The sequence below is a fragment of the Patella vulgata genome, chromosome 2 (assembly GCF_932274485.2).
Source record: "Patella vulgata chromosome 2, xgPatVulg1.2, whole genome shotgun sequence".
Taxonomy (NCBI): Eukaryota; Metazoa; Mollusca; class Gastropoda; family Patellidae; genus Patella; species Patella vulgata.
Window position 1 is genome coordinate 71,055,533 of NC_065880.2, and position 12,639 is coordinate 71,068,171.

The 12,639-nt window shown below is 34.9% G+C and overlaps 1 protein-coding gene across 4 annotated transcripts in view; it reads right to left on the reverse strand.

Annotated features, from left to right (window-relative positions):
* The window catches only part of LOC126810599 (acetylcholine receptor subunit alpha-type acr-16), a 123,291-nt gene that overhangs the window by 45,798 nt on the left and 64,854 nt on the right, over positions 1-12,639 (reverse strand). For all 4 annotated transcript variants that reach the window (XM_050535760.1, XM_050535759.1, XM_050535761.2 and 1 more), the window contains one exon: positions 7,425-7,767. In XM_050535760.1, coding sequence (XP_050391717.1) covers positions 7,425-7,497 — 73 coding nt within the window. In that variant the 5' untranslated portion in view covers positions 7,498-7,767. The remainder of the gene's footprint in view (positions 1-7,424; positions 7,768-12,639) is intronic.

A 12,639-nucleotide genomic window follows, 5' to 3' on the forward strand; every position in this document is an offset into this window, starting at 1 on the left:
AGGTGGCAAGTGCAGTAACGAATATTTAAGAACAAAAAAGCAATGACAGTAACAAATATCTAAGTGACACACAGAACCCCAAATTGAAAGAAGAAAAAGGTAATGGAGGTAATGAATATTTATGACATCCAGAGAACGACCATAACAAATATCTAAGACATCAAAAGAATAAAAACAAACCAGCAACGACAGTAACGAATATCTAAGAGACAAACTGAACATAAAAAAAACATTTTATTTATTAACACCGGATGTTAAACGAAGCCTTACAAAAGATCCCCCCCGAGAAAACATCTCTTAGAAACAAAAACAATACTACACTTTTCCTATGACGACAATTCTCCATTGTTACGACTATTTCTTGTCTTTCTGTTTCCTTTCCCTTCTGCAAACTAACTTCTGATCTTTTTTATAAATGATAAAGTATTAACAGTTACGCCATTGTTTGCATGTTATACTTCAGGGAACGCGATAATCACAAGAAAAACACATGAAACGTAGACATGTTCAACTTTTGAAAATGTGCATCTAACAAATAATTAACAGCAATACTTTAAAGTAACCATGCGTCATTTGCATTGTTCTCTAAAATATCAAAATACTACACTAGAAAATCTTCCGGCTCCGATAGGATTTAAAACAGGACGATCGTTTCTGTTTGCCCACAATATTGTAGTTTGTTAAGAATTCTTATTGCGCTAAAATGACGTAATGAGACATTAACTGGAATCAAAATAACACGACTGCGGCATAAATTAGCAATATTCCGATGTTCCTCAATCGTTTAAATGGTTTCCATTACCCGTGTCCACTCTTTTGGATTGCTCGATTGACAACAATTATAATATATGTCACTTAGTCTTGGAGCAGTCTGTTTGGGAAATGGGGTTTAACGTTCTGTTTTGCACCGACTGGGCTAATGAAAACGGGCATACGCCATGCAGTGTTCTATGAGAAACATTTTTCCAGACAAAAGCGCTACGGCCTAATCCCTTTTTTCGAATTCCAACTGCCAGTGGTTCTTTTACGTGCACACCAACGTGTTCCATCAGAACGATTAGACACTCTTCTTGTCAGGCGCCCGGCACCACGCTACGGCCTATTCCCTTTTTTCGAATTCCAACTGCCAGTGGTTCTTTTACGTGCACACCAACGTGTTCCATCAGAACGATTAGACACTCTTCTTGCCAGGCGCCCGGTACCACGTTACGCCCTATTCCCTTTTTTCGAATTCCAACTGCCAGTGGTTCTTTTACGTGCACACCAACGTGTCCCATCCGAACGATTAGACACTCTTCTTGCCAGGCGCCCGGCACCACTGGCAAAGGAAACCCACGCTGGAAGATCCCCGGAAACTTTCTTGATCAACACCGAGATTGAACCCCGGGCTTCCTGATAAGTAAGCCAGTGCCTTTAGCACTGAGCCACCATGACTCCCTCTCCAAAATCTAAACCACAATTTAGGTATTGGAAGATTCTCTGACAGTAATTCATCCTTACATTTCACTTATCCAAATGATAATGGCTAAAATCGGCATCATTGACCAGTTGCAAGAAATACTGATTCTTAATACATGTACATTGAAATAACAACAATATTATGACATTAAAACACATTTAAATATGTTTCAGCATTAAATATCAACCCAAATTAATTTATCTATTGTATCAAACAATATGGACCGTAAGTTACTGTTTAAATATATTTTTTTTCCTGGTTTTATCTTTGTAACAAAAAGGTAATTTAATTGAAAAACAGACCAAAAGAAGGTAAAATGGGAAACAGAAGATAGATCACTGCTGATTGAGACTTAAAGCTTTCTGAATTGCATCTTTTATCAATTTGATTGGATACATTTGTGTCAGACGAAATTCTCTAAGTTCACTTCAGCGTGTTTGCTTCCAATCACCTTTAGACACTATTGCACACACTCTTCTCGCTAAATTATATGGAAAATTTTTCTTAGTATGTGACGGATGGCACGAATGAAAGTTAAGATATTAATGCGTATCCGTACTTTTATAAAAATAGGTCTGTCTCTATAACACCGATATCTTCTAGGTAGACATACCGTAACGTCTAAAAATCTTAATTTTGTTTTGTTCCTTTGCATGGTAAATAGGAGTGATGGATCCAGAGAATTTAGTATATTGTGAAATTTTTCTAAACAATCGTCAAGGAAGCGTTTCCAGTATTCTTCAATGTAGTTTCTGAATTGTTTCCCTAACTCATTACCGATACGTTCGTAAACTAATGTGTCTAAATAACCCAAGACTAAAGTCGCATGCGTTGGAGCAACTTTTGTCCCAATGGCTACCCCCTTTATTTGGCTGCAATATTATTATTATTATTATCATTATTCGATTTATATAGCGCTTCATATCTACCATCGAAATAGAAGATATTGTTCGTGATAACTATTTCAAGAGATTCCAAGATAAAGGGTGTAGAAAATCGCGAAGGGGTTTCATCTCTGTATTTTGTTATCCAATAGTGAGTCGCCTTTATTCCTAATTTCCACTCAATTTTGGTGTATAAGTTGGCAACATCGATACTGACCAATGTGCTTCCAGGTGGAACATTGGTATAGGTAGTTTATCTAAGAAGTCGTCATCTCGTTAGAAGTTCTTCATACGTTTACACAGAGGTTTTAGTAATATATCGACAAAATTACTGGGTCGTTAGGTAAAGCTTTCGGGTCCACCAACTATTGGTCGAAACGGTTGATCTACGAGGTTCTGTACTTCCTAATGTTGGATTGCTATCTCATTTTGAATGGTTTTGCTCTTGTGTATTTTCGGCAAACCATAGAAGAATAAAGTTTTTAACGTGCAGACTAATAGGTAGTCAGTTTCATCATCTGTAAGTTCGTGTTTGAACTTATCCGCAGATGTCTTTATCTTGCGTTTCATTGTCTTCTCTTGGACTTCTTTTGAATCACAATAATATTCCTAATCATGAAGTCTCAATCAGCAGTCCTTAAGAACACCAAAAGCCATAACCGATCCTGAAAACATCATGACATTGGTAACGACTTTTAATCCAAGTTATACTAGACCAATGGATTTTGTGGAGGCTAACAGGTCGATTCTAGAGCGGTGTCTAAATATAAAGAACATCCTTCGGACAATAAAATTTATTAGCAGTTATAAACAACCGCCGAGTATCCGAAGGGTGTTGACATCTTCTAAATTCGATATGGACACATAAACTAGTTCTACTCCACCGTGTGTTTCAAAGTGCGGCAACAAAATATGTAAATTATGTAATGATATAATCGAAGGAACCAGTATAACCATCTCCCCAATTAAAAAATTTACAATTAGGTAAAAAAATGAATTGTCATTCAAAGAACTTGGTGTACATGATAGCGTGTGCTGGATGTGGTGGACAATATATTGGATATGGAATTCCAGAAATAGAATGAATGGGGAAAGGTTGGCTTTAAATGCAGTCCCATCTATAAGCTGAATTTTGAAGACACGATTTTGCTTGAAACTCAAGAGGTTCGTTTTATTAAAATGCTCGGAGCAAATCTCAGTGCAAAAGGAATTGACCAATCGTGTCCAACTGTTAACTTCTTCCCGGATTACTATACATATCGTCGCCATGACGACGTTGCTTAGTATTATGTTATGGTTATTATTAATATTGTTATGTCATGTCCTGATAATTCCCCTGTGGTGGAGAATATTAGACAGTGATTAAAAAACAATAGTATAAAGTGATTAAACAGTTGCTCAATTTATACTATTGTTTTTTAGATATACATGTATATATATATATATGAATGAAGGGTTGCGTCTAAGTGGACGACCCTACAAAGACCTTGTCTATCGTCAGGACAACTATTGTTTGGATACGCCCCCATGGTGTAAATAGGTCGGGCTTGCGGCTTTGCGTTCGCTTCCGCCTAGTGTGATATCGCAGACAAGTGATGTCAATTTTAGTACTATCGCCTATGTAAATCATCCAATTATATTATCAAAGAGACATCTCGGTTAGGTTTAAATAAACATGCTTTAAAAAAAAAAACATCGATGATAATTGGGCTTTGATTGGTCCTTAAGGTATTATTTCCTCCAATCAGATGAGCCAACAATAGTAGGTCATGTTTAATTGAAGTCAGCGCAAAAAAAGATAACATCTAATAAAAGATAAAAGATAAACTTATGCTAAAGTCTGAACATTTTATAATAATTAAGTCACATTCTTAATAGGTTAATTGTCTGACTAAACGGTAAACACAGTTAATAAACCACACCAACTGACCTAATTGAGATGACGTGATAAACGAGTACTTGATTTGTCTGTAGAATATTTACGAAACTCAAGGAATTGAATGGACAGAGCACAATACTTTAGATCAAATAAAAACAAAGACTTGAATTGTCTGCAGAATATAAAAAATCGCCAAAGAGTCGAATTGTCTGTAAAATATTTAACAAAAACTTCAAAGAATTGAATGAACAGTAGGACGTCTTCAAATCTGGGCAATATCTATTTAATTTTTCGTTTCCAAAGAGATCTTGCTTTCACTAATAAGATGCAGATGCTTTTTTTCGAATCGTTTTGAAACATACAGGATTGAATTAGCCTTTCCTTTTTTAACCCAAATTTGAACAAATCACGACCACAATGGACGGCCTACCAATCTGACAATTTAATGAAGGAAAAACCTAGGATGAAAGAAAAGTGGCACGCAGCTAAATGTATAGTTTTCAGATTCCATCAACGTCTTGGTTTCCCGGAAATAAGCAATCGTTACAAACCGTTTGTAAATCGCATGCAAACAAAGGGATTCAAAAATAGTTTAATGCGAAGTACTTCATCTTTGCAAGTCGAGATGAGAATGAGTGTTCGAGGTTGCGTGCTCGTAAAAGAGCCCTTGACGGGTGGACTCCGATGAAGAGAAGGCGGTAACTCCGCTATCCGAACAAAATTCTCATCCCAAGCATACGACACAATAGAATACCCGTCTTCCTGTCCTATTATTATGTCTTTGGTGTCCATTAACAGACATTGGACATGACGTCATCGCAACCATCTTGGAATTACAACGTCACATGAATCGTCGATTGAAGTCCATCAAGAAGAGGTATGAAAACAGTTGTTGGTTTAAACATTCGCTGCAAAGCGTCCTGTCTGCAACGTTATATTATTTCACTACATATAATATGTGGTATTACATTATATGCACAATGTCTTTCGGTTATGTATGTTGTATTCTTTAAAAAAAAACAAGCAAATATTTACACTAAACATCTCAGTCCTTGCAAATCGACAAAGTTCGGGTCTTGTTCGGGTTTTTATTTGGCTACAATATTCAAAAATATTTGCGCGTATGTATATTACCTTGTATATTCAGAATTAGTTTAGAGCATCAATGGATTTTTTTTTTAAAGAAAATAAAAAAATTTAAAAAAAACCAAAACAAACCCAAATTAACTGTACTTTTCATGTATATGAGTCAATTAAATATACTATTGAAAATAAAATATCATACATTAATAATTATTTATAATAAAAAGTAATTTCTAAACGTTTATTCAATATTTTGTTCATCTTTTGTTAATCCCATATTGCATGAAAACAGCCATTAAAAGTCCGTCTTATTACACCTTAAAACCTCTCTTAAACCGTAGTCTTATCATATTCTTTAAGTCGTCAATTAATGCAATTCGATTTAAATTGGTTACGCTCCACTCCAATCACTATGGTTAACCCATAAAATGAAAGCAGGTTGTTATTTGAAATTATGTCAAAAATATGACAAAAGAACATTGTGTTGCTTCTCTCTTCTGAAATAATTGCATAATATTATAATGAAATAATTAAAACGATGTACATCAACAAGAAAATTCAGGAGAACTTCATATTGTGTGTTTAAAAGTAAGTGTTATTGGATAAAATAAAGATGAAAGTAAATTAACCATGAAGATATTGTCTAGTACTCAGTACACTTTTGTTTTCTTAAAATTGAGAACTTTTATCCAAGAGAAGAAATGGGGTTTAAGGTCCACTCGACACAAACTAGGTCATTGTGGGACTAACGCATAGTTCAATTTTATTTCAATAAATCCCTTGCGCATAGGGGTATTTAGCAGTGAGAGGAAACCATCGAGGTTGGACAGGAGACCCTACTCCTTCTCACGAACAAGCGCGGATTCGAAACCACGCCACTTGATCCAATGACAGACCTTAATTTTTCACGCGAACGTGTTAAACTACTAGACCACCCACGATCTAATCAAGTAGTGATGTGTATTGTTGCATGATGCCATCGCATTTATATCATTCTAAACAAACTGTGACATAGGCCCTATAACAAATGGAATAATATAGATTTAAATAGGTCTATCTATTTAATGATTTTAATGATGAAAAAAGTAACTCACGAATTGTGATCATAATATCATTATCATATTTTATCATTACAATAATTTTCTTTGTATAGTTGAAATGTCAGATTTTTTTTTTAAATCAAAAGTTTTTACTTTTTAAAGGAAATGGGTTATTTGAATAAATAGGTTATGTGACATATGACATAAATGTGTTAAATATGTAAGGGATAACCGCGGCTCTACTTAAACCGAAATAACCGCGGCTCTACTTAAACCGTCTCCGATCAATGGGTTACAGACTAAACTTCATGAGGGTACATGGGAATCTAACTGCACTATGTCATTCCATAGAGCGAACCGTTCGTTGTGTATTGAGATAAAAAAAAATGGTTTTATGCTCGATTCTAATACGCCGGAATAACAATGGTATAGATAGATATGTTCCGAGAAAAGTAGATCCAATGATGCAGTAATGATTAATTCAACCGAATATCCATAGTTCACGGATATTCCAAATTTCCACTTAATGTCAACATAGATGCATTTTAATTGTAATTAAACAATTTCAAGTTATTAATATTATCATTAAACAATTTCAATTTATTAATTAAACAATTTCAAATTATTAATATTATAATTAAACAATTTCAAGTTATTAATATTATAAAGAATATACCTAAATGTTGTGCAGATTGTTATCTACAATGCACCGTACAACATGTTAAAATGTATAGTGAAGTAGTTTGCGATAGACATAAACCCCATGCAATCTATCTGTATTTGGCTGACCAAACAAAAAATATCTTAATTTGCATTTATGCACGGCTTGGTAGTTGTATTCATCTTTTGTAAGCTATTATTTAATTGATATATTTAAGTACATTTAAATTATATTTTCTTTCATAAAAGCAACAAGACGAGAAGAAGTGACGTGGTAATGTTTATAGCTAAATGGTTATTAATAGACGATGTGCTGCTGTATATCTGATAGATTTATATTGTCCACTAGTCAGGATAATTAGTATTGATAAATCAATCAATAAATAAATATATACACCTATATATTAAAACATACTTACCCTCATCTGTGCCACAAGTAGCTTTACACCACAATACAAGTAGAAAAATCACCAGTCGCTGTAACGGTTGCATCTTTGAGTGTCGGATGACTTCATGAAGAGAGAGGGAATGTAAGGCTAAGCTTGATCAAATATTTATCGCCAGTCAGTGTATTATTTGCAACCCAGTAAGCTTTTGTTCTCTCTCAAAACTCGTTTTCAAGTCGTCATGCTTGCTTAAAGTGGAACTACGACTTGACTTCCTGAGTTGTTAGGGGGTGGAGATGAAATACGTTTCCTCCATCAATCAACGTAATATTGTCACTGATTGGTTCTCCCAGTTTCTGTCAATCACGACGACCAACTGCAAATATAAAATTGGATAATGATTGTCGGAGAGTTTGGAAAGCCACACAACTTCTAAACATTGGGTGATTTACAGGAATGGACAAATTCCCTGGAATCGTGCCAGATATAGACGGTAATGCCTTACACGAAATCCGTTTAATTATTCGACGTCCTTAACTTTTCTACTTGGCTTTAGACAACTATGGATATCGACTCTAGTTGGTGTTCTTACTAACTTATCAATGGTTATAATCTACTTGTGTATAATTCTATTATTTCTCCGGTTATACCCCAATATAAGGCAAATATATCAACAATTTTTATCAATTTTCCCAACACCGACTCTATTATAGTCTCCTCCATTAAAGATGTGATCAGTGCTTTACAAATTGTATTTTCGTCTCCTCTTCTGTTATTAAGAGCCCCGATAAGCGATCTTTTTCCAATTTTGGAAGACAGCCGAATTACCATTATTTGTGTTTTTATTCTGAATGGTTGCTCTTATTGGATATTTATATGGCAATTTTTGTGACTTGATAACGCAGTCATCACAATTACTACAAAACCTATATGCAGATCAGTAGCAATTTTTGTGACTTGATAACGCAGTCATAACAATTACTAAAACCTATATGCAGATCAGTAGCAACTTTTGATTTAATTTGTTTTGACAAATTCAATATACTTAAACATTATATGAAGTCGTGTATATGAATAATGAAAGCACCGCATTGAGGTATTTTAAAAACGGCATTTTCAAGGAGAGCGATTGCTCTGAAATTAAGACAAGTTTTTGAAACATATTATATTAAAAATTGTGATACAACTTTGTAACCATTAAAAAACAATGCAATATTTTTTTTGTCTTTCTAGTATCAGCCATTATATAGTATAACATTTTAAATTCTAAGATTTGAAATAAAATTGTGATTTTGTGATGAAACGGAACAAACTGTATAAATCAATGTTAGGGGTAAATTCAGATATCCTTTAAAGCACAGAACTAATTGCAAACTCCCCAAACAGGCGGTGAGCTTTAAAGATTAACCACGAGCAATTAAAGACGATACTGCGAATCTTTTGTGGTTTAAATAAGAGTTCTATTAGAAGGGCCCCGATTCACAAAATAGTAAAATGCATTTTTGTTCCAGAACATAGGTAAAATATGCACTGAAACACAATTTTCAATCAACTTTTATATTTAAATATTGAGCTCTTGGTTATTTTCTTATGAATTTCGTTACCCTAGTACGTTCATCGTCTAAAATAGAGCACCCAAAGAGCCATGGGTAACTATACGTAGTCTAATGGTATGTATTTTTAAACGCATGATACACATTTTATTTATTTGATGAGTTCACATACTAAACAAAAAATCGTTGTACTTTTATACAACACTGAAGAGACGTATTCCAAAGCTTTTACTAAGCCGTTCCTTATGGGTGCAGAGCTTCGGATCAAGGAAAAATAACATGGTTTATGGGAAGACCCAGGAGATGAGCATGTCGAGACAAACCATCAATTATATAGATATACATGCTACAGGTCTATAATTCAACTGACTACGCAAAGGCTCGTCTTGTTTGTAACTGATGGGGAAAATGGACACTGTGCCAGGATTCCGTGGAATGAAACTCTTTTGCTGGAGTTGAAAAAAATTGCCTGTAATTACAGCACTGATGGAACCAGGTTACATCGAGGGTAATTAAACTTGTACTCCAAGTTACATGTCATTTACAGATACACGTACAACATCACTCTGGACGAAGGATTTTGCAGTTTACTCTTTACGACCAGAAGAGCAGAAAAAGCTATCAGTAATGCGGTGGTAGCATCCAAAAGTCTATGCTTTAGTCATTGATTGTGTGTGATTACAATGGCTGACGTTAATGACACAGTTAAACACTTCTATCACAGTTTGTCTATAAACTAAATTGACTCAATCCACGGTCGCTCTTCATCTTAATTTCTACCTCGAATCAACACAGTTATAGACATGTCTGTAACCCAGCATGCAACCGTGACAACTTGTTATAGTTATAAATATCTCTCGTTGATTTAAAAGAGAGGAATAAAGAATTACAGGATGTAGAAAGCAGCATGTAACTCATGATTTTTGTTTTTCTTCTTGAAGTTAGTTTTATTGATGGTTTCGATAAAACATTTTTTATCGCTACGTTGTGTAAATAATGAGCTTCATTATGACACGATGATGTTCAATGAAAATCGTTAACACCAGGGGAAACTCTAGTTCCAAAATGACCAAATTGTCTTCGCGTTAAACCCACACTCTCTGGTTCTCTTTAAGATAATTTGTAGTGGCGACATTTAGATTACTTCTTAAATGAATAAAACATTGTGTAAGGAGCTGATCATGGGGTCTCGTGGTCGCTCCCGATGTTGGCGTAACATCGTTCGGATGGAAAATCGAGGTCCCGTGTACACATTGGCGTGCACGTAAAAGAACCCTTGATAGTTGGAATTCGAATAAAGTGCAGGTCGTAATGCCTATTGTGCATGTATAATTTTTCTCATAGCTCGCTGTATGGTTTAATAATTATGTCCATCTCCATTAGTCCAGTCGGTGCACAGTAGTAGGACGTTAAACCCCATTTCACTTCATTTTCTTCAGTGTAGCTGTTAAAGCCACTCATATATATGCAATGTTCCAACAACATCTAATTTTTAACAGCTCAATCCAAGCTAAAAGGTACCGTACTAAAATTGATTATTTAACATGTAATTAGGAAAAATCAAAACATGACCAGTATAAATAATCACCCGGCTTGGATTCAATTGAATTAGAAATATGACCATCAACAGATTTTTAAAGCTCAACTAATAAGTGCTGCCAGTTTGTTTATATTGTTTGCAGAGGATGTCAGGTGTTGCATTATTTGAAATTCGTCGTATCATAATAACAACTGTACGAAATTGAACCATTTTTGGAATGATTTTATTTTCAGAAATTCAACTTTCACAATATTGTGGGGGATTTAAAATTCCTCAAATAAAGATCAGGGGCTTAAACATTTAAATCTATAAAGAGTTTGTATTTGGAGGGGGGGGGGGCGAGATGTATTTCGAGCATTGCTTTCCAGTACATTACAAAATCCTTTGACATGCAATTTAAATGTTTCCACCTTTGTTCAGTAGACTAGACTTATTCTCTGATATATTTGCTACACTGTTAAGCACTGAAGCGAACACAGAATCTTTACAGTACATAAATAATAGAGTTTGAGAGTGGGACACAGAACTTCCACGCCAACAACCAACACATAATCCATTCAGTCTCACTGGATTGTTATTTAATTCACATGAATGTTTCTTGATAATATTATTTGTGACAAACCTTTCACGATATAAAACGTCAGTCAAGCGGAATGTTACTTGAAGTAAATATTATACACTGTAAATAATTAATATCTGGTAGGAAGGAAAGAAGGATAACTCTCAGTGATATATAACCTCCAAGCAAATTAACCACACAACTCAAGGAGGTTGTTGCTGTTTTTGTTTCTTGTAGATTTGTTTTAAAGGCCACGATGACATTAGACTTAATAGGAAAGAGACCGCCGTTGATATCACCGCTTTACTTTCGGTAGTCGGACCTGATTTCAATTGATACTTCGTTCTTTTGTGTAATAATAATATATTTGTAAACAGTTTGGCACGTACATCGAATTTTAATTGCACAAAACGTAAATAGTGCAATGTACAATCGCCACAGACACATACAACAAACTATCTTACACGCTTTGTATCAAACTTAAGGAATTCCGTTTTGTAACAAACTTAAGGAATTCCGTTTCTAGTAAACTTTTAAAGGCCATTTATTTTATACTAGACTTTGCAAGCTAGTTCGTAGATTTGGTGCTGCTTATGAATAAGATATTACAACAGTCTTGGCAATAACATGTTAATGTGACGTTGTATCTGACCATTATTCTAAAGAAATTACCCAGTCTTGAAACAGAAGAGAAATTAAATGAGGTTTAACGCCCTGCTTCGATTGGGCTAATGCGCCATACAATGTGGCGTGAGAGAACCTTTTCGCAGACAGGGGCGCTACGGCCTACTCTTATATCCAAACTGCCAAGATTTATTTTACCTGTAGGTTACGCCAAAGTCTACAAGAGACCCCGGTTCGTCGCCCCCTCCTGCACAACGTCGGAAAATCCCGATGAACTTTCTCGACCAACACCGGGATCGTCTTGAAACCGAACCTTGATATTAATTGGATCACCATAGAAATGGAAAGCAATACCAAACAGCGACTAAAGTTCGGATAGGTAACAAATTGATAACGAAGCGGCGTTAGCTCATTGACAAGTTCCAAAAGGTTAAAACAGAAAAACAATGCGTTCAATAGCTTTTCAATCTAAATATTTCCTCCAAAAACAGATTTACAATTAAGAAAATCAACACAGACTTTTCTAAACATCTAAATGATCATTTTAAAATTATATAGAAATGGGGAAGTTATAGAAAAAAGAACAAGGCATTCTGATATCGCCCAGTGACTATTTGCTTTAAAATCAATATTTAAGACGACTTTATCGGAAATAACGTATAATAGGATGGTGCCAAAAACCTTGCACTAGAACTTTGTAGTGAAATAACCAAATCTTCATTGAATGGAAATATTTCTATTGAAAATCTCTTTTAGCGACAATCAATGGCCGTCAATATTGTACTCGTAACTGCTTTCAACAGGTACTTGTTCCCAGAAAAGATGATTGACCTTCTTCTGGAGATAAAAACCTCCTCTGATAGACACAGACTCAAGTACTAGGCTGAACCCGATTCTTGCTAGATTTATAACGGCGCTATCCGTTCAAATCGACAAACTTTCTGATGAATTCAATTTACTTTGGGTTAATAG